Genomic DNA, 22,630 nt, shown 5'->3' with positions numbered 1-22,630 from the left:
CCTGACAAATCCCTTCAAAAATATTGTACCAAACAAACTTGGAAAACCTCTTGGAGAAAGGATCAGTGGGTAAGTTGCAGCCATGTGACATTGTACTGACATATCATAGCTAAACTGTGCTCAAGTTTCCAGTGCAAAATGGTAATTTTACTTATTAGGCAATTTCTAGAAGAAGCTGCTGAACCATTGTGTCTGGAATAATTGCTGAAAAACATCATTATGTGAGGTTCTTAAAAAGTATTGTGGATCTATGTTTATTTTCGGATCAAGAATGGCGAGCGGTCTTAAATTCTTAACAATCATTTATTTTAAAGTACAAGCTAACATACAAATACTAAGCAAACTAAATAAAGAGCTGAGAAATGAAGCTAAGATGAATGAAAAGCAGTCAGAAGCCTAAGATAAAAGAAAAGAAAGATGGCGCCTCTGAAAAAGCCACCACTTTAATAGTGGGAATAAGAGAAATTCCTTAGATTATCTAAACCAGTTGTACAATCATGGATAATGTGTTAATACTTAGCCAATGAAATATGAGAAAAGTGAAAAACCATTAACTTAACAGCTATATTGCTTTCCGCCAGTAAGTAGGGACAAGCCACCACATACTGTGAAAAACACATGAATTAGTTACAACTTTAATAAAAAGGTCAAATCTTCTAAAAAGTATTATTAAGACAACAGTGGTTTCCAATAGTATCTTTCTAACAAATTGTCTCTATTTGAAGGTCCTGCTTTGAACATCTGACTCATTTCAATGTGCTTTCATTGTAAAATAATGGGACTGTATTAAGCATATGGGGAATGAGAAAATGAAGATCTTATATGCATAATGACTGTAGTTTTTTGAGAACTTCCTATATAGCTATAATTGGTTCTCCAGTTTTTCTAGAGGTTCCCATATACTTTCTAATTGCCAATTGCTGAATTGAGCACGAACTTACCCTGGCAGCAGGGAGGGCACATGCATAAAAGATTCAAGCTTACAGCTCTGTGAATGAGTTGTAAGCTTGATTCACACACTTAACAGTTGAAGTGAAAACAAAGCACAGTGAACCAGAGATGTGAGTTCACATGTTCACATCCCAGAGCAGCATTAATTTAAGCTCATTTGGTAGCAGACTCTTTGGCTACAGAAACATGATCAGCTAAAAATTTGAGTTGAAACAATAAAGCACGATCAATAAATTTAGAGCTTGTGTAAAATCTGCTGTAAATGAGGAGCTACAGTAGTGTAGTTGTATGGGCAGCACAGTAGCATAGAGCTCAACATAACGTTTTCAGAACCGGTGACCTCTCATCTGGATTCTGTTCCCACTGTTGTTTGTAGGAACCTGAATGTTCCTCCCATAACCATATAGGTTTCCAATTACCTCCCACATTCCAAAGACATATTTTTAGCTGTCCTGTACATCTGGTATGTGGCCTTCAGTCTTGATGAGTTTGTCTCTTTTCACTACCATCCGGCTGCACTTTTCCAGCCCAAGAGACATCCCAATGTCTCTGCTGTATACCCTTGTCAGGTGGATTGGTGAGTCAACATCTCTTTCATTTCTGGCATACAGCTTGATGTCAGCTGTAAGTAGCTAATGCTCGTGCCACTCTTGAACCTAAACCCATATCCACTGAGATGATTGGGCTGAGGGGATTCAAGCCTTTGCAGAAAAGCAAAAGCACCTTGTTGCTCCAAATTCCAACATCTGCAGTCTCTTGTGTCTAACAATTAGATTAAATAATATGTATTAATAATACAAATTAGATAAAGATTAGCTTTATTTGTCACATTACATTGAAACATACAGGAAATGTAACTTGCATCAAACAATACCAGCAACGGCTGGGCAGGGCAGTCTGCAAGTGTTGCCACGCTTGAGGTGCCAAAATAGCATGCTCCCAACTCACTAACCCTAACTGTAAATCTGTAGAATATGGGAACCAGAGTACCCGGAGGAAGTCCACTTGGTCACAGGGAGAACATACAAAGACCTTTCTATTAGCAGTGGGTATTGAACCCTGATCCGTGATCACAGGTGCTGTAATTGAGTTGCATGTACAGCTTTGCAACCTGCACCCTGCCAGGAATGACATTCTTCCCGATGCTAGTTTGGCAAAATAGGAAAAATCACCTAGTATTCGCAGTAATTTATTTTACAATTTTCAATAGAAGGAAGCTTACCTTCAAATCATCTGATATCAGTGGGGATAAACAGTCCCTCAATACTTTCCGCCATTTCGGATGGTACTGGCTGATCATTAACAATAAATGTCCTCTTGATACAATCTGAAATAACTGGAAATAATTCTATATGTCACCTAATCTTCCTCAATATATAAAAATACTGCTCGAGGAACTCAGCAGTCAGGCAGAATCTGTGGAGTGAAATGAACAGGAAATGCAAGTCATGCAAAACTTATCACCCCTTTTCTTCCCACAATCCAGGGACCCAGTCTTTCCAGCTGAAGTAGTGATTCAGCTATTTCTTCCAAATTAGTGTTGCATTCCACCAAGACATCCTTCTCCACAATCCTCCCTGTAGCTTAATAAACTTCTCTCCTTCCCAAACCTTCTGACAAGGAGTCTTTAAACTGAAACATTAACTGTTTCACCTGCATCTGATGTGTTCTAGCATTATATGCCTTTTTATTTTAGATTTCTAATATCTGCAGTTTTTAAAAATTTTGATTTTCATATAATTGAAAAATAGTTCATTGATTGTAACACAGTTGGAACACTGTATTGATGTAAAAATTTCTGCATAAAATGCAAGTTTTTTTTATTCAACATTTCATTAGCATCTAGCTCCCAACCACTCAAACTTTATCAACACCAACATTTTAATCACCCAAAAATGTTGCCCTAGTCTATTCTAAATGTTCCTATCTCATCCAAAACAGCAATCTGAAGATAGTCTTTTCTGAAGCTAGTCTGAATATGTATTGAGTGTGTAAATTCTTCCTAATATATATTATAAAATTAAATTTTAGTAGGGTTAAATGTATGTGACAAAGAACATAGCAATCTCAGGGATGATTGTATTTTAAAAATGTGAATATGGGAATTTGTCTATTGGCTCTTTGTAACATCATGAAGGAGAATAAAATAACAGGTTTATAACATGTATTCCGACCTTTCCTCATGTAAGAATGAAAGCTTTGGTACTGAACTTACCACCACTGAATTTTCCAGGCTTTACAATAAGAAGTGAAATTTCTTTTGCTTATAATACTGCAGAAAAACTTAGGTATATAACATTATAGGCTTCTTTCGATGTTACTTGCTGCTAGATATTTGCAATAGGGGATTCCTTGAACCCAGCAACTGAGCAATCAATCATACTGAACAATTATCAGAGAGCATGCCAGAAAGTTAGAAATTTGACTTTTTAATGAATATTTTAATCTTTATTTGTTCTCAATCAAATGTATCACCTGAAACAAAAATGTCCTAAAGCTTTAAATAATAATAAACATAAAAAACATGGAATTTTTGATATTGTTTCTTTCAAAATGATACTCCCAGAATGAAACTCAGTTTTTTTTTCCGAACCACAGAGGAGTTCAGGACTAATTATTGCTTAAAATGCCAGTTAAACAACATCATTGATGGCCACTGGATAGAACTCTGAAGCCAAATGAGAACTTAGCAATTAAACCTTGAGTGACCAGAGCTCATGCCAGTCATATCCAATGATCCACGGTGGTGAGGTGATGGTCTGATGACTGCAGGACTAGTACTTGGCAATGAAACATGTTGCTCTCCTTAGGTAAGCAGGTGGACATCCTGCCTGGCTCTGTCCACGGAGGCCCTTATTGGTTTAAAAATACTTGTCTCTCACAATTCCTCAGTGGTTTGCCCTGATCAATATATCCACATATTAAGCAGGACATATAATTACTAAAACAGAAATTTACAAATTATTGCTGGAATGATTACACAGTGTATGACTGAAAAGAAAGAAAAATTTACAGAAGAATTAGCTTAAGAGAGAAGCTGTTAATGGGTATCAAGTGGCTTTTGCTCAGTTAAAGTGAAACTAGATCACATGATAGCAATGTACAAAGAAAAAATTCTACTCGGCAGATCATACATCTCAGAACCAAACACCAATTTTGCACAGGTAGGGCTCAGAATAACAAACTCCATTTGTTAATAATGAAGAAGGTTACAAGGGAATTTTGATCAGTTAGAGAAGTGGGCCAAGGAATGGCAAATAAATTTCATTACAGATAAGGGTCAGCTGTTGTATTTAGGAAAGTCAACAAGTGTATGATGTGTATGATTAGGCACCAGGGAGAGTAATGAAACAGATGGACTGAGGAATACAAGCACGTGGTTTGTGGAAATCAGCATCACAGGTAAACAGGATGGTGAAGGAGATGTTTAGCATGCTAGACCTTCACCAGTTTGGGTACAGGAGTTGGGACGTTATGTTGCAGCTGTATAATTCGTTGGGTAGACTGCACAGGATATTTGAAGTCCACTTGTGAGGGCAGAGTGAGCCTCAGTTTAACCTCATACCTGAAACACCTGACACAGGGTAGTACTTTCACCATATTGTCCCTGGAGGGGGTGGGTGGCATTAAACTTCTGATGAACAGTAAACAATACGATCAGCTGAACCAAGCCTGTACAAAGAAAATGAATCTCAGGGTAGGATATGATTATATATACATATTTTAATAATAAATTTACTTCGAACTTCGAAGTCTTGGTGATTCAATTGACAAGGTTCAACTTTTTCCCCCAAGGCATTTTACATAAAGATCAACTTATAAAAATATAAAGTCAATTATCAATTTAGTAGTTTCAAAAAGATTTCTATCTGCAAGAGCCACATATCTCTGACAAAAAATTCTGATGTCATAGGTATGTGCAGATTCCAAAGTATGAAGATAGAAAATGGCAGTATTTAATGTCAGAGAGGTACAGCATACAGAAGCAGCTTTTCAGCATACCAATCAACAAGCAAATTAATCATGTACATTAATCTAATTTTATTCCACCCACAATTCTGTCAACTCCTCCTGCAAAGAGTGGAAATCTGCACTAAAAACAAAAAGTGCAGGAACCAGTCAGCAGATCAGGTGGCAACAACGGGGAGAAAAAAAATCATTAGCGTTTCAGGTACAGTACCCTTCATTAGAACAGGGAAAGAGAAAAAAACAATTTAGCTCTTTGTACCAGAAACATTGCAGCTGAGAGGGTTAACACAATGCAACCATCAAAAGAGTTTGAATGCAAATAACATCAAAGGTTATTAGTACTTGCTACAATTTATGGATAAATGGCACAGCAATCTCTAATGTTGAAGTGCATGACTAACCATGAACGTCCAGAAACTTGATTTCGCCACTAGTTCCACTTAAAACTGCTTCTCCACCTTAGATCTCCCCCACATTCATGAAAAAGCATATTTGCTGTATGTATTAACTACTCATTAAATTCAACAAAACATTAATTTATTTACTCTTTAGTGCACGTATCCCTTTAACAACGGCTCTGCAATAGTGATCAAATATGACAAGTGTGGAATAAAAAGTGAAAATGATGGCACAGTAGTGTGGTGGCTATGGTAACAGCACCAGTGACCTGGGTTCAATTCCACCACTAATTGTAAGGAGTTTGTATGTTCTCTCCGTGACCATGTGGTTTTCCTCTCGGTGCTCCGGTTTCCTCCTACATTCCAAACACATATGGGTTAGTAGGTCATCTGGTCCCATGAGTGTAATTGGGCAGTGTGGGCTCGTTGGGCCTGCGACCATGCTGTATCTCTAAAAAATAAAATAAAATAAAATGCTGGAAACTGTTGAAGAAGCTTCTGTGGAAAACAAAACAATTAATTTCAGGTCAAGAACCCTTAGGACACAAAACTAATGTTTTTTTTCTTTCCATAAATGCTGCCTAACCTGCATGAGTTTCCAGGAATTTCTAACTTCATTGTAGAATTACAGAAGCTCTCCTTTTTTGGTTTCAGTGTAACTGTGCAGTCTCATTCCCTGGTTGCACAGATATTTCTTTGCATTTTTCCATTCTATCTCATCCCTCTTTTTTAATGCAACTTCTTTCTAAACTTGATTTACGTTTAAATTCACCCTTCACTTCAATCCTGCATTGTTTTCCCAATACTAAATTGTTACTGGTCCAGTTGTTGCTCCCCTATATAGTTAAATGTCATATGACCTCTGGACCGACGGCAAACTGAAGTGTACAGAAGCCACAGTGGTAAAATTTGGAGCAAATGTTTCACTGCAGAGCCTCTCTACTGTAACCCAAGGTTTAACTGTTCATCTTGCCATACCACACAGTATTGAACATGAAAGCTGAAATTCCCCATTTTATTCATCATTCTAAAATTCAGAATTATTAACAAATAATCAATGCCTATGCCTTAATTCAATCTCACTCATGGTTCATTTTGTTTCCGTTTCATTGTTGTCTGGGTGGAGAATGAATATTTTTCTATACATAATTCATACTTCTTAATATAACCTTAGTGCATAGGTAGTGATCTTCCTTCATCCATCTGTAGTCCTTTCTTCTTCAGAGAAGAGATCAGCTAGGTCCCCCACTGTCAGCACAGATGCTTCTGATTGTACAATTACTGACTTGTTATGACTAAAGACCAATCAGAAAGAAAAATGTATTAATTTCCAAATAATATAAAAACTTTAAATGTCTGATTATCAAACTCCTTTCTAAGAAAATTACATACAAAGCAAATTGATGAAGATAGAGCACTGGATGCAGTAAGCAAAAAGTTTTGAATTGTCTTACTGCTTTTATCTTGCCAACTATCAGTGACAAAAATCACTGCTTGTTGAACACAAACACATGCAAATGACACCATTTCAAAACTGTTTCACAGTGCAGTGCTTAAAGGCCACACATTTGCATGCAACCAACATTAGTTAGAAACTGGCAGGAATTTCCTGTCCCAATTAAGTGGCACAGTGCCCCACATAAACAAAGGGAATCACACCTATTTTCTCAATTAGTTTTTGTTCTTTAAGAGTTGTCCCAAATAAGCAGCTGCTCTGATCAACTGATTGCCCAATTCACCAGAATCCACTGGAAATGGATTTTAATAAGGTGTTTGACAAGGTTTCCCATGATAGGCTCATTCGGAAAGTCAGGAGGCATGGGATCCAAGGAAATTTGGCTGTGTGGATTTAGAATTGGCTTGCCCATAGAAGGTCAAGGGTGGTAGCAGAAGAAGTGTATTCCAGAAAGCCAGAGGTATTTTCCCAGGGCAGAAATAGCTAATGCAAGGGTGATTAATTTTAAGGTGATTGGAGGAAAGTTTAAGGGGATGTCAGAGGTAGGCTGTTTTACACAGAGAGTGGTAGTTGCGTGGAATGCACTGCCAGGGGTGGTGGTAGAAGCAGATACATTAGGGATATTTAAAAGACATTTAGCTAGTGCCATGGATAATAGAAAAATAGAGGGTTATATACAGAGTGGGAGGGAAGGGATATAGTGATCTTGGAGTAGGTTAAATGGTCAGCAAGGCATCTTAGGCCAAAGAACCTGTACTGTCCAATTCTATGTTCTAATTACAATGTCCTTCAAAATTTCAGAATGTACTATACCTTTCAGACAAAATAGTACTTTGACACAGTTACAGTTGTAAAGAAGGCAATCTTCTACAAACAGCAAATAAATAAGGCTGAGCAGTGAAGAATGACCATAGAGCATTTCTTCAATATTCCATGTTGAACGAGTACTAGATACTGGGAAATGTTATTTTTCTTTACCAAGGATCTAGCTATTCTTTCAGAAGTATGTAAAAGATGATCATGGAGATGAATTATGCACTCTTAAAATCATCTTTTAAGCTCAGATGTCATCTTAACCTACCACAAACCTTCTGGTGCAGAATTTACACCGTAATTGTTGGGTCATGAATGGGAAGATTTTGAACTAGTGATGATAAAGGCAATATACCTCCACATCAGTATGGAATGTACATTTGAGGGGAACATGCAGACCTTGGTGATGATGAAGACTATTTTCCAAGTTCTGCTTGGTAGCCAAAGCTGCAGGTTTGGGAGATACTATTGATGTACTAGGTAGTAACTGCATGCTTTTTACAGATCTTGTGCTGCTAATGAAAATGGTGATTGTTGGGGGCTACTTTGAACTGGTAGTGTTTAGCAAAGACCAGTTGCCCAGTTCTGATCTTCTGGATATATTTCAAATGTATCCCATTTAGCAGGTGCATCAATAGGTAGCACATCCTCAGTCTGAAGATGGGACTTTGTCTCTATAAGCACTGCTCCAAAACCATATTCAAGTTTGCTGATGACACCGCTGTTGTAGGCCAAATCAAAAGTGGTGATAAGTCAGCAGATAGCAGGGAGATTGATAACCTGGCTGAGCAGTACTATAACAACAACCTCTTACTCAATGTCAGCAAGACCAAGGAGCTGATTGTAGACTTCAGGTGAGGGAGAACAGAGGTCCATGAGCCAATCTCATTGAAGTATCAGAGGTGGAGAGAGTTAGCAACTTTAAATTCCTAGGTGTCATTAGTTCAGAGGTCCTGTCCTTGGCAAGGGTCTGTCCTGGGTAAGTGCAATTAAGAAAGCATGGTAGCATCTCTACTTCTTTAGAAGTTTTCGCAGATTCGGCAGGACATCTAAAACTTGGACAAACTTCTATATTTGTGTAATGAAGAGTACATTGACTGGCTGTATCACAGCCTGGTATGGAAACACCAATGTCTCTGAATGGAAAATCCTACAAAAATTCATTCAAAACATATCCAGAAGATCAAAACCAACCAACTGGCATTTGCTGCATTTATAAAATTCAAGAATGTAAATTCTTGAGAATGAGGATGAGGAAGTGTAGGGATGGGTTAGTAAATCTGCTGATGACACAAAGGCTGTCAGAGGTTACAACGGGACATTGATAGGATGCAAAACTGGGCTGAGAAGTGGCAGATGGAGTTCAACCCAGATAAGTGTGAGGTGGTTCATTTTGGTAGATCAATTATGGCAGAATATAGTTTTAATGGTAAGACTCTTGGCAATGTGAAGAATCAGAGGGATCTTGAGGTCCGAGTCCATAGGACACTCAAAGCTGCTGTGCAGGTTGACAGAATGGTTAAAAAGGTATATGGTGCATTGGCCTTCTTCAACCATGGGATTGAGGTTCAAGAGCCAAGAGGTAATGTTACAGCTGTACAGAATCCTGGTCAGACCCCACTTGGAGTATTGTGCTCAGTTCTGGTTACTGTACCTCAGTATAGGAAGGATGGGGAAACTATAGAAAGGGTGCAGAGCAGATTTACAAGGAAGTTGCCTGGATTGGGGAGCATGCCATAGATTGAGTGAACTTGGTCTTTTCTCCTTGGAGAGATAATGAGAGGTGACTTAATAGAGATGTATAAGATGATGAGAGGCATTGATTGTGTGGATAGCCAGAGTCTTTTTCCCAGGGCTGAAATGGCTAACACGAGAAGGCACAGTTTTAAGGTGCTTGGAACAGGTACAGAGAGGATGTCAGGGCAAGTTTCTTTATGCAAAGAGTGGTGAATGGGTGGAATGGGCTGCTGGCGATAGTGGTGGAGGCAGATACAATAGGGTCTTTTAAGAAGCTCCTGGATAGGTACATGGAGCTTAGAAAAATAATGGCTAAGGGTTACCCTAGGTAATTTCTAAAGTAAGTACATGTTTGGCATAGCGTTGTGGACCGAAGGGCCTGTATCGTGCTATACGTTTTCTATGTTTCTATGTTAAGAAGTTAAACACTACCAGTTCAAAGTAGCCCCAACGATCACCCTTTTCATTAGCAGCACAACATGGGTAAAATGCACTGCAGTTACTACCTAGTACATCAGCAGTACTTCCCAAACATGCAGCTTTGACCACCAAGAGGATCTTAGACAACAGTCTTCATCATCACCATCTGCATGTTCCCCTTGAAGGTACATTCCACACATTTGGAGATATATTGCTTTTATCATGGGTAAAGCCCTCCCAACCATTGAGCACATCTACATGAAGTGCTGTCGCAGGACAGTAGCATCCATCATCAGGAACCCCAACCACTCAAGGTACAAAAGCTTCAGGACTCATACCACCAGGTTCAGAAACAGTTACTACCCGTCAACCATAAGGCTCTTGAACCAAATGTATAACTTCACTCAACTTCACTTGCCTCATCATTGAAATGTTCCCACAACCAATGGACTCAAAGACTCTTCATCTCATGTTCTCAATATTTATTGCTTGCTTATTTACTTATTTTCTTTCTTTCTTTTTGTATCTGCACAGTTATTGTCTTCTGCTCTCCAGTTGAACACCCTAGTTGGGTGGTCTTTTATTGATTCTGTTATGGTTATTATTCCATAGATTTGTTGAGTATGCCCACAAGAAAATGAATCTCAGGGTTGTATATGGTGATATGCATGTACTTTGTTAATAAAATATACTTTGAAATTTGAACTTTGGATCATTTGTCACTTCTGCCAATGCCATTATACACAAGCACATCAGTTTCTAGTTGTCAGGTGAGGACGATAATAGATAGGTTTATCCCTCATTTTAACTTATTTAGCCCACTTCACAGACATAGCCTACTGTTTGTCCTTCAGAACTAAGCTGTTTCAATTAGCACTGAGCCATTGTTGGAGATGGATATTGAAGTCTCCATTCAGTCAATATCATTTGCCTCTCTCTTCTTCCAAGTATTGTTCAACTGATTCTTCAGCTGAGAAGGGTCAGGAGGTGGTAAGCAGTACAAAGCTTCTTTGTGTCTGACACTAAGCCAGTCCTTCCTGACTGTATATCTGTGTCTGACACTAAGCCAGTCCTTCCTGACTGTATATCTGTGTCACCACCTCTGGTGAGAATGAGTGCAGGGACTCTAATGGAAGAGTTGGGGACATTGGGTCTATTGTGAGCATAATTAGATCAGGCTGCTGCTTGACATATCCATGGAACTGCTCTCCCAATTTCCACGCTAGTCTCTAAAGGTTTTTGACAAGGAACTTGGAAGGTCAGCTAGGCTGGGAGTGCATTTGCTGTTATAGTACCTGGATCAATGCCAGATGGTCTGTCTCCTTATGTTCTTAATTAGCTTAAATAAAAAAATGTAAGCTTTACTACGGGCATTTTGGAAGGCTACTGAGCCAACCACATTGGTGAGAATCTGGTGTCACATATAAGCCAGACTGGTAGGGGGCTTTACAATGAATTTGGTAACCATGGTCACTATTACTGGGACTAGCTTATTTCTTGAATTCCATATTATTTAATAAACTGAATTTAAATTGCCTAGTTGCTATGGATGGGATTTGGACTCAGCTTTTAAAGTGCTGCAGGTCTTGGTGTCATTTGCTCAATAATTTAAGCATTATGCCACTGTTTCCATAAACTGAAAATATAAGCCTAAACAATGTGGCAACTGAACTCACCTTTTCTCAGTACTCTTGAGCATGCTTTGCATCCTCTCCTCTATTGTCCCCTTAATTAGAAACCTATGAACAACCGTTGGCCTAGGAAGAAATAAGAGATATGCTTACACTTCGTAAAGAAATTCAAACACTAAATGTCATTTAGAGAAGATCACAGGGAAACCAGGTTCATTTCAAATTCCAGTTACATTGACCTCTCTTTGCTAGGGATATGTGACGGTTGTTGATAGTGCTGTCATTTTTCCAGTTCTGTTTAAAGAGTTTCAACTCGAAAAGGCCTTCAACCTGAGCAAATTTAATACAGCACCCAAAATTATTTATTGAACTGCAGTGTGACAACTTGGCAGCCAAACTATCAAAGCTAACCTTTACTTGCCACATGTGCATCAAAACACTGAAATATACAGTGAAATGTGTTGTTTTGTGTCAACCAACACAGGATTGTGCTGGGGAAGCCTGAAAGCATTGCCAACAGGCATGCCCACAAATCGCTAACCCTAAATGTACATCTTTGAAATGTGGGGGAAATTGGAGGACCCATAGAAAATTCATGCGACCATGGGGCGAACATACAAAACTCCTTACAGACAGTGCCGGGAATTGAACCCTGATAAGTGATCTCTGTGCTGAGAAATGACTATGATAACCACCACGCCAGAAAGAAAATAAAGAATTTAGAAATATTTTTTGCACAGTAATATGGATAGGTTAGGGAATGTCTAATCAAAAATAGAAATGGAAGCAGAGTTCATAATGACTTTTTAAAATAAAAAATAAAATTTTTTAGGAGTAAAATTGAAAGAGTTTGTGCAAAGAGCACAAATGGAATTAGTAACCCATTCAAATGGCAGCAAGAGGCATCCAAGACTAAGAAAAATATTTTACAAGTACATTTTAAATTTGGAAGTTCTTTACGTTATGGAAGGCACTGTCTGTTTCTTGTTTAAATTTACTTTTATTCTATTTAAATACAAGTGCTATAATAAATTAAAAAAAAAGAATAATCTGGTGACACAAAGAGACTGCAGATACTGGAAGCCAGAGCAAAAAAAACACAAACTGCTGAAAGAACTCAGCAAGTCAAGCAGTATTTGTAGGGAGAGAGAAACTCTCCAACAATTTGGGTTAGACCCTATACCAGAACTGATACAGGATTCACTCCAAAACATCAAGAATTCTTTTCTCCCCAAAATGCTGTTTGACCTTTTGAGTTCCCCCGGCACTGTCTTTTGCACAAAAAATTCTGATAATGGACTGCAGGCTAGACAGCTTCTGCAGAGTCACAGAAGACTACAGCAGAGAAACAGGTCCTTCAGCCCATCTGGTCCATGCCAAACTATTAATCTGCCTAGTCCCATCAACCTACACCAGTACCATAGCCCTTCATACTCCTCCCATCCATGTACTAATGTAAATTTCTCTTAAATGTTGAACTCAAACCTGCATCCATCACTTCTGCTGGCAGCTAGTTCCACACTCTCACCACCAAATGAAGTTGTTCCCTTTAAACATTTCACCTTTCATTCTTAACCCATGACCTCTTGTTCTATTCTTACCTAAGCTCAGTGGAAAAAACCTGGTTGCATTTACCCTATCTATACCCCTCATAACATTGTACATCTCTACTAACTCTCCCCTCATTATCCTACACTCTAGGGAATAAAGTCCTAACCTATTCAACCTTACCCCATAACTCAGGTCCTCAAGTTCTGGAAAAACCCTTGTAGATTTTCTCTTCACTCTTTCAATCTTACTGGCATCTTTCTTATAGGTAGTTAATCAAAACTGCACACATTATTTCCAATGAGGCCTCCCCAACATCCTATACAACTTCAACATAACATTCCAACTCCTGTACTCAATACTTTGATTTTGAAGGCCAATGTGCCAAAAACTTTCTTTATGATCCTATCTATCTGTGACACCACTTTCAAGGATCCCTCTGTCCCACCGCACTCCTCTGTGCCCTACTGCTCACAGTGTAAGCTCTACCTTGGTTTCTCCTTCCAAAGTGCAAGACCTCACACTGTCAGCATTAAACTCCATCTGTCATTTCTCAGCCCATTTTTCCAGTTGATCCAGATCCCAAAGGAAGAATCAAAGTTACTGCTTCTGTCCTTTGATCAGAAGTGGAAATATTTGGGGACTAACAAGGTTTAATATTAAGATATAGATACAGGAGAGGAGAACAAAAGGCATGCTCTGTGAATCGACAGCAGGAAAGATTAATAGACAAAGGGGGCAGCAAAAGAAGTTGATAGCAGCTTTGTAAACAAACTAATAATTGGTCTAAAGGTGTAAAAGGGAAAAACTACAGAGAAAAATACTGTAGATACCAGAAATCTGAAATAAAAACAGAAAATACTGATTTAAGATGTTTAACTTTGTTTAATGTCATTTCCAATACACATGCATAAAGGAGAATGAAATATTGTTACTCTGGATTCAATGCAGCACAAAAAAATACACAATAAGATAAAGAACACAATAAAAACATTGATGTAAGGTGAGCTGAGCTGAACGGCCTCTTATATTACTGTTATCAAAGTATTTGTATTATAAGGATAATTTTATAAGAAAAACGACCTGGGAAAATATAAATAGTCTAATTATTGACTGTTACTCACTTTGTTTGTCCAATGCGATGCACTCTCCCTATTGCTTGTAGTTCATGGGCAAGGTTTAAAATAGGTTCTACCAAGAGGACATATGTGGCTTCAATGATGTTTAAACCATTTGATGCTGTGTGGAGAGGCAGCAGCAAGATATTTACCTTGGAATCATATTTAAAAGCTGACAGATTCTCCTGAAAAATACAATGTGTTTTGGGTTGATCAGGGTAAGATAGTGAAAATACGTTAATAGTTAGACATTATTATAAAGCTGCAGAATTTCTAGAACAGGCCTGAACAGCCTACAGGTGAAATGGGCGGAAGTAGAATGGGTTGTTTGGGACTTGGAGGTTACAAAGCTCTAGGCTGTAGAGCAGTGGTTCCCAACGTGGGGCATACGCCCCACAGGGGGGTAATTTGATTTTTAGGGGGGGGGGGCAATTCAAGAATGAGTTATTAACAGTGAATTTTTTCTAGTAAGTCTGTGTGAGTATGAGTGTGTGTGCGAGTTAATATATATGTGTATATACAGTATGCATACATAAAAATACTTGTGTGTATGTACATGTGTAATTGTGTATGTACTGTATATATAGTGTATCACCATCATTACAACCATCAAATGGCTTTCATAATTAAATTAATGAATTGACTGATGTAGGAAGGAACGAATGAACAAGTCCAAACGTGAAAGTAACTCGTACGAGGTCGCGCCAATGCTGCTTTTTGCAGTAGCTTTCGGTTCTTGGTGGTGTGAAGGTATGTACATTGCGTCATCTCTTTTAAATGGTGTATCTGTCTTTGTATGCTGTAGAAATGAATTGGCATTGTTTTATTTATTTATTATTATTTTAATATCACCTAATGTTCTTTTTTTTTACAATTTCTTAGTAATTTCTTCCTCAGAACTTTAACAGTCCTTTGGTTCTTTTATTTTTCTCTTTCATGAATGCCATGTTCTTTGGAAGCTTATTTAAACCAAGTTAATGGTCTTTTAGGCTTCCTCCAGGTGAATAGGAGTTCACTTTTTGAATAATAAGAATAATATATCACCACAGGGGGCATCAGGATTTTAGAGGTGATTAGGTGGGGCATGGCCAAAAAAAAGTTGGGAACCACTGCTTTAGAGGGAAGAACATTAAAAGAAATGAGGTCTGTGAATGTCAGTCATAAGATTCAGTGTGGGGACATGCCCTTAGGGAAGAATGAGGAGACATATCTATGAGAAAGAAAACAATTCAGCAAACCACAACAGCATAGCCCTTGTTTCAAGAGCTGTTGGTTAGATGATTGCTTCTCAGTAAAGGGACTGACGCAAATTCATGAGGGTGTAGGTAGAGTGAATAAAGGCAATGGAAAAATTGATCTGTATGATGAAGAGTTAAGGACCCAAAATGTTAATTCTTTTCTTTTTCCACAGATACTGTTTGACGTGAGTATTTCCAGTGTTTTGTTTGCTAATCATTTTTAGAGAGAGAAGTTTCTGTACTTAACTAGTTTAATCTATATATAATTCCTATTTCACAGTCTGCAGTTGCCTCTTAAGTGTTTCTGAAGTAACCATGTAAAGTTCCTGGAGTTAGTAAACTAGCACAAACAAATGATAGCCTAGCCAATGAAAAGAGGGGTCACATAAGATTTACTTTCACAGGTCCCATTCATTGATATTTAATCTTTTACCTGGAACTTGTGGAGTCCATTGATCTGAACAAATTCCATGTCATTGTCCAACAATGCTTTCCCAATTATATCCAGCACATCTTGCCACTAAAAGCAAAAACATAAAATCTAAGTCAGACAAGTGTAATGCAGACAGAATGGTGAAATTTGACTAAAGCTTTACAACTAAAAGCTGATCTTATAACATGTAGTAGTGTAAATTTGGTTTAATGTCTTATCCGAAACACCACAGCTCTGCCTTTGCAATAATCCCCTTGTACTGCACTGGGACAACTGTTTGAATTATTTACTTGTCTCCTGAGTGGGACCTGAACCTACGACTTTATGCCCATTGGTGGTAATACTATTCAGTGAGCCATGGTTGATACCTAGAGACAAGCCTTTTATGTAAAACAAGATAATGTCTCCGCATCCTGAAACTGTATCAGACTTTAAACCTTGAGCAAAGTCTCATTCCACTTCTAGAAGGCAGCATGCCCATTTTTAAAGGTAACTTAGCCATCTTTGCTACATGTGTATTTAATGTGTAAATTTAGAAACTAATTCAGGACACTTTAATATTTTTCTTTTCCTGAAAGTGATGACAAATGAAAATTCTTCTTTCATGAAGGAATGAAAGTAATTTCTGTTCGGGGGAAGGTGGTCTGCTCTACCTAAACATAACTCTGGAAATGAAGCTAAAAGTAATGTCCTGTACCTTCTTAGCCCGAAGCACCTTTCAAAGTTCAAAGTAAATTTATTATCAAAGTATGTATATGCCACCGTTTGCTACTTTGAGATTCAATTACTCACAGGCATTCACAGTAAAACAAAAAAATACAAAATAATCAAAGAAAAACTAAATACCAACAGTTCTGTTTCCTTCAAACCAAAGAGGTTGTCAAAAATATAACTGGTGGTCACAGTAATGAAACTTACAGTGGAAAATACAAGGGCCTTGGCCCCAGGCTCCCTCTGCTGGATTTTCTTCAGTGCCCTGAGCACAGCCTCCACTTTAGTAGAATGGCTACCCTGAAATGGAAGGCATGAATAAAATATTATTATATCTGTTACAAGAGAGACTAAAACCAGCTGTCACATGCTGAACCCGAGACTGACTTCCATCTCTTGAGTACTTCTTTTGCTCTCTCTACTGCTGGTGTTTGCTCAGTAATTGTAACCACATACGTATGCTTTCCTCTCTTCTTTCATTCACTGATTGCCAGTTCTTCAGCCACATCTCCATCACCTTTTTCTCCTTTAAGAAACATACACATGATCAAGTCACCTGTTCTAATATTTCCTTTAGCTTCTTATCCAACTTTTGTTAACTAAGTTTCTATAAAACCACGGAAAAGGGCAGCATAGTAATGCCAATGATTGGAATTCAATTCCCACTGTTGTCTGTAAGGAGGTTGTTATTTCTCCCCGTGACAGCGAGGGTATCCTCCGGGTGCTCCAGTTTCATCCCACATTCCAAAGACGGACAGATTAGGAAGCTGTCTACATGCTATTCTGGCCACACCTGCAGGCTGCACTTAGAACATCCTTGGACTGTGTTGGTTGACGATGCAAACAATACATTTCATTGTATGTTTCAAAGTTTTGATGTACATATGACATCATTAATGTCATATCTTTAATCTTTATCAACTTGATCTAACTTAAAGTGTAGGGGATATATACGTGTAAATTATTGTTATTCTTTGGTTTATGCATCCATACAGGGTGTAAACCAGTCAAGTGTTTTGGAACATTTATTACATTTGTTACGAATGTGCCACAACTCTGAGGAGCCGAAGGGTACAAAGTAGCCCCCTCCTTTGTGAGAATCACAAGATCGCTATTAATTCGGGTCTGGGACCCAGGAAATGAGAGAGAATCCTCAAGGTTGGGATGTGTCCTGTCCTCAGCCAGACAAAGCCACGGATGACGGCCACTGTCTCTTGGAGATGGAATTGTGTATTGAGTACTGTACTATTCATTGAAGCCCTCAGGGAATGACCAGAGTGGGCTGGTTGAGGGATTGCATCATCCCAACCTGATTGACATCTGAGACCCCATGTGTAAGGATAAAAGAGTGTCTGGGGAACAACCCCTTCAGACGCACCAGGAGAAACGCTAGAAATCCCGTGACAGTGTTTAATAGCTACAGCCGGTGGAGGGCTCACGTGCGTCCTTTCCTGTTGCCTGGGATTGGGGCCTTACCACGGAAGAACGGCTTAGCTAAAGAAGAGGCCACCAATGAAATTTCGAAGGATCGACATCATAAAAAGGACAAGCTGGCAAGTTTCTAAAAATCTCTCTCTCTCTCTCTCCAACAATTGAAAACCCAGCGGTCCCCAAAGGCTGAAGCCTGTATGAACTGAATGAACTGAGTGACTTTTATATTTCCATCAGACAATACATTATCCCCTAGACAACGATAGAGCTTATTTCTTATTGATTATTATTATACCCTCACTTTTAGATTTAGTATTGATGATGTATATTATCTGTATGTTTGCATTGATATTATTTTTGTGTATTTTTACTAATAAATACTGTTAAAAATAGTACCATCAGACTTCAACGGACCTCTCTATCTTTGCTGGTAAGTGACCCAGTTACGGGGTTCGTAACACATTAAAGAGATTTCTAAGTACAAACTGTTATTGTGTAACAAGAAAATATTATAATGCTTACACTACATATACTTAAAGGCATTATTGCTAACAATAAAGTAAACCAGAAACATAAAATCTCTCTTAGAAGGTGAAAAGTCAAGGTTTTCTTTAGGTACATAACGGTGGACTGTACATACAGGAGGACAACTCAGATTAATTATGGAAAGTGTACTGTATATTTAAATTACTTTACTAGAATACAAATCGCTTTCCAAGTTATTTTCCATTAGTAGAAGATTTTGTTGTCATGAATGCTCACCTTAACAGGGAACTCATCTTCCTTGTCTGCAGCCTCATTTGTGAATACATAGGAAATCTCTTTGTGTGTTGTTGTCTGCCTGCAAATAGCACACTTGATAGAGCTTCGCTGAGCCCCTGTGCTGTACTGTTCTATTATAATGGCAATGCAGTCACTACAGAAGCAATGTCCACATGTCAATACTGCCCACTGTGAACAAGAGCACAGATTGTGGTGAAAGAACAGGTTGGCAAACAAATTAAAAAGACTTCAGCACAATGAACAACTAGCTGGCAGAATAAACATCAGTATATTTCCAGCATCTGTAGAATCTCGTGTGTTTATCAGTATATTTCAGTGGTTTTGTACAGTTTAACTTTAGGGTCAGCAGTGGCTCAATATGTAGCACTCTAATCTCTGAATTAGAAGCTGTAATTTCAAAGTCCTGTTGTAGACTTGAGTACCAAATCTAGGCATATACTGCCAGAGGTAATATCTCTCAGACAAGATATTAAACTAAAGCTTGGTCATCTCTCTCTGATAATTGCAAGATATATTTTTGTGCATTCGAACAGGGGAGATATTCTGGGGCAGAAGCCAATATTGGTTCAATCAGGACATCCAGGCCACACCACTGGGCAGGAGGTAAAGAAGCCTTTATGTCTACATCACCGTGTTTAGGAGCAGTTATTACCCTACAACCATCAGGCCCCTGAACCTGCGTGGATAACATTAATCACCACAACTCTGAACTGATTCCATGATTCCCTTTCAAGGACTTTTTCTCAACTCATGTTTTCAGTGTTATTTTTTACTTGCAGCTTGTCTTCTTTTGCACAATGTTTGTTTATCAGTCTTTGTCTGTGTATGTATAGTATTTGTAGATCTATTGTATTTCCTATTTCCCTGCAAGAAAATTAATCTCTAGGTAGTATACGGTGACATATATGTACTCCGATAATAAATTTACTTTGCAATTTGAAAAAACAAAACAATACACTGTTCCTGGTTAGGGATCAAACTGCTGCTTTTGCTTATGTTGCAGCCGGAAATATTTTCCAGTTCTGATTTCTCATACGATTCTGATTTGCACTGACCATTTCTATTTCCAAAGTCTTAAGCTCTGAAGGACTTCCCCAAACTTCTCTCCCAGTCTTTCTTTTTTTAAGTTGCTCCTTTTGCTCAAAACCTGGCCTGCTCTCTCCTCATGTGTGAAATCTTGTTTCACAGTGCTCTCATGAAGTGCTTTGGGCCATTTTGTTATTTTCAACATATTGCACTAATTCAAGCAGATGTTAACAGATTTTTTTTGTTTGAAATCCTGTTTACCTGCTTGCCATATATAATTTTGATGCTTGTTTTTAAACTGCAAGTCAGCGTCAATTACTACTGATGCAGGTAAAAGAATTTGTGAATTACAGAAATGCAACTTTCAATTGTAAATTACTTGGTAAAGATTAAATTATAAAATCAGTGAAGGAATACATGGATTTATTCTGAGATTATCTGAAATTTTCAGAAAACGATGTCTGATGAGTTTCTGAAAGTTAGTTAAATTTAATATATTTTCTATTTACAAATTAAATATCTGTGCTAAATTTGGAATTAATCTTGTTTAAAATACTTAGAATAAGTTTTATTTGAATCCTCCTGTTACCATAATGAATAAATACACCAATATTGCAGACTCATTATACTGCTACTAAATGTAGAGTCAATATATAGTCATTGAGTTTGACAGGACAGAAACAGGCCCACTTCCTACCATGTCTACCCCCAGTACCAAATATCCACAGATACTATTCCCATTTACCAGGACTTTCCTCAAAGCCTTCTAAGCTTTGGTGATTCAAGTGCTTATCCAGATACAGACTATCACTGACTTATGGCCACCCCTACATATAAACAAACTCCCATGATATTAATAAATTCAAAAGTTCAAAATCCTTTTTTACCTGTTGTCCTAATTGCCGTGCACAGATGGGACAGGGGTCTGGATTAAAGCTGCCCATTGATGGATCCTGAGACTGTGAAGTAAAACATATTATTGCTTTCAAGCAAAGATCTTAAAACTTCATCTATTTTCTGTAAATGAAGGCAGCAATTGTTATCATCGTAATCCAGAACAGTACTAACTAATTATCTGTAGGGGCCTTTTTGCAATATTGTGAAAAGGACAAAGAAGAAGGGGTCTCCTGCTAGTCACAACAGAAGACTGCATTTAATTTCATCTATGAAATACACTATTTGAATTTACTAGTTATACTTGAATAGCAATGGGCAATTGAGTGAAAGAACAACATTTAATAGCAGTCAAGCTTGCACTGTTCCACAAATTATGTTAGTTCCATGCAACAGACCACAGTTTGGATAGAAAAAGTACAAAATATGAGTCTGGGAATGAATTCTGAATCATATTAACAGTCCAGATAAAGGCTATTTGGCTCATCTGATCCGGGGTGTTGATTATGCTCCATGAACCCTTTTTCATATCAGCATAACTTCATATTTTTCCTCCTTAATGTACTTATCCAGCATCATTAAAATGTATCTATACTTTTACCTCAGGTTCAGGAACAGTTATTACCCTACAACCATCAGGCTCCTGAACTGGTGTGGATAACTTTAATCACCACTACTCAATAACCTACAAACGTACTTCCAAGAACTCTTTACAACTCCTGTTCTTATTGGAGTATAAAAGTTGCAATTTTCTATTTGCTAGAGAATGAAATCTTAGGAATGTAGAAGAATGTAGAAGGAATGGTGTGTTAATGAGAGGTAGCTAAGAGATGTAGATTAGAACATGACTAAGTCAATGGGTAGAAACAATAGTGGTGGATGTATGTGTGATACGCAACTATAGACCAATTGCATATGCTAATGCAACTAAACCAGGAGATTGCTATAAAACATGCTATGTCCACGGATCGGTGGGCAATCAGCGACTAGCTCAATGACTGTCTCAGCTTTGATTTGCAAATTAAAGTTTAACCCTTCTTGAAGAATCTTCTGCGTCTCCTGGTCATTTGTGGGGCACGAGAAACCATGACAAAATTGGCGACCGCGGCAGGACCGGAAAGAGACCCGCGGAAAGGAAACGGCAGATTGGGGACCCTTCCCAGACCTCTAGGGACCCCCACAAGGCTAACAGAATAAAGGGTGCACCCAAACAAAAGGTAAGCACTTTTTGCGAAAATTTGAACTAAGAATTCTGTTGGTTTTGGGGAGGTCTTGGACTCTCAGAAGTGTGGAACCACTGCCGAAGGGTCTCTCCGGTCCAAAGAGTCTGGCAGAATTGGGGGTTAACAGGAGGCTCAGAGGATTGATCAAGAACACTGCAGTGAGGGTAAGTACAAATAAGTTAATAAAAAGTTAAGTTAAGAAAAATTCCACGTGGTGTTGGTAATTCCCTGTGGATACCGCTTTGTATGAAACGAAGGTCTGAACGGGCATGGAAAGGGAAAATAGAGAAAATCCCTGTGGATACCGCTTCGTATGAAACGAAGGTCTGAACGGGCAGGGAAAGGAAAATAGAGAAAATCCTCGTGGATACCGCCTTAAGAGATAAGGGTCTGAATAGATGAGGTTCAAAGAGCAAGTTCTGTGGGTACTGCTCTGAGTAGAGGTCTGTACGGGCAGAACAGAATATGAAACATGGACAGTCCAATATATAGTTTAAAGCGCTGGTAGATAGACAATAGACTAGGCATAGAATTGGAGTAAATAATATTATCCAGTAAACGAACTGTGAATCTCTGAAATACCTTAAAAAGAGAGAATAACATGACAGGTAAAGGAACGGCAGTAGAGATTCTGAGCAAAAAATTCCCGATAAATAAATATGAGATCACAAAAACTTCAGAAAAATGGGAAAAAAAGAACCAAAAACCTGGTCACAAAGTGGCCAAGAGAAGGAACGTTTGATGTAAGCTTGTGCGAAAAAATGGAGGCACTAATTAAAAATTACAAACCAAAAGATAAATCTAAGAAAAGAGGGCAAAAAAGAGAACGAGAAATGGAAGTGCTAAAACT

The 22,630-nt window shown here is 38.2% G+C and overlaps 1 protein-coding gene across 10 annotated transcripts in view; it reads right to left on the bottom strand.

Moving 5' to 3' along the window:
- Nucleotides 1-284: 284 nt before the first annotated feature.
- shprh (SNF2 histone linker PHD RING helicase) overlaps nucleotides 285-22,630 on the bottom strand; it is an 86,977-nt gene continuing 64,631 nt past the window's right edge. For 3 of the 10 annotated variants that reach the window (XM_059982230.1, XM_059982236.1, XM_059982237.1), the window contains 8 exons: nucleotides 20,551-20,622; nucleotides 18,617-18,805; nucleotides 16,631-16,723; nucleotides 15,713-15,799; nucleotides 14,048-14,226; nucleotides 11,421-11,501; nucleotides 6,488-6,613; nucleotides 1,721-5,769 (listed from right to left, as the gene is read on the bottom strand). In XM_059982230.1, coding sequence (XP_059838213.1) covers nucleotides 6,514-6,613; nucleotides 11,421-11,501; nucleotides 14,048-14,226; nucleotides 15,713-15,799; nucleotides 16,631-16,723; nucleotides 18,617-18,805; nucleotides 20,551-20,622 — 801 coding nt within the window. In that variant the 3' untranslated portion in view covers nucleotides 1,721-5,769; nucleotides 6,488-6,513. The other 7 variants (XR_009514401.1, XR_009514404.1, XM_059982234.1 and 4 more) reach the window with 6 other exon arrangements.

Source organism: Hypanus sabinus, chromosome 10, assembly GCF_030144855.1.
Source record: "Hypanus sabinus isolate sHypSab1 chromosome 10, sHypSab1.hap1, whole genome shotgun sequence".
Lineage (NCBI taxonomy): Eukaryota > Metazoa > Chordata > Chondrichthyes > Myliobatiformes > Dasyatidae > Hypanus > Hypanus sabinus.
Note: the sequence above shows the minus strand (reverse complement) of the source record. Positions and strands in the feature narration are given on the sequence as shown.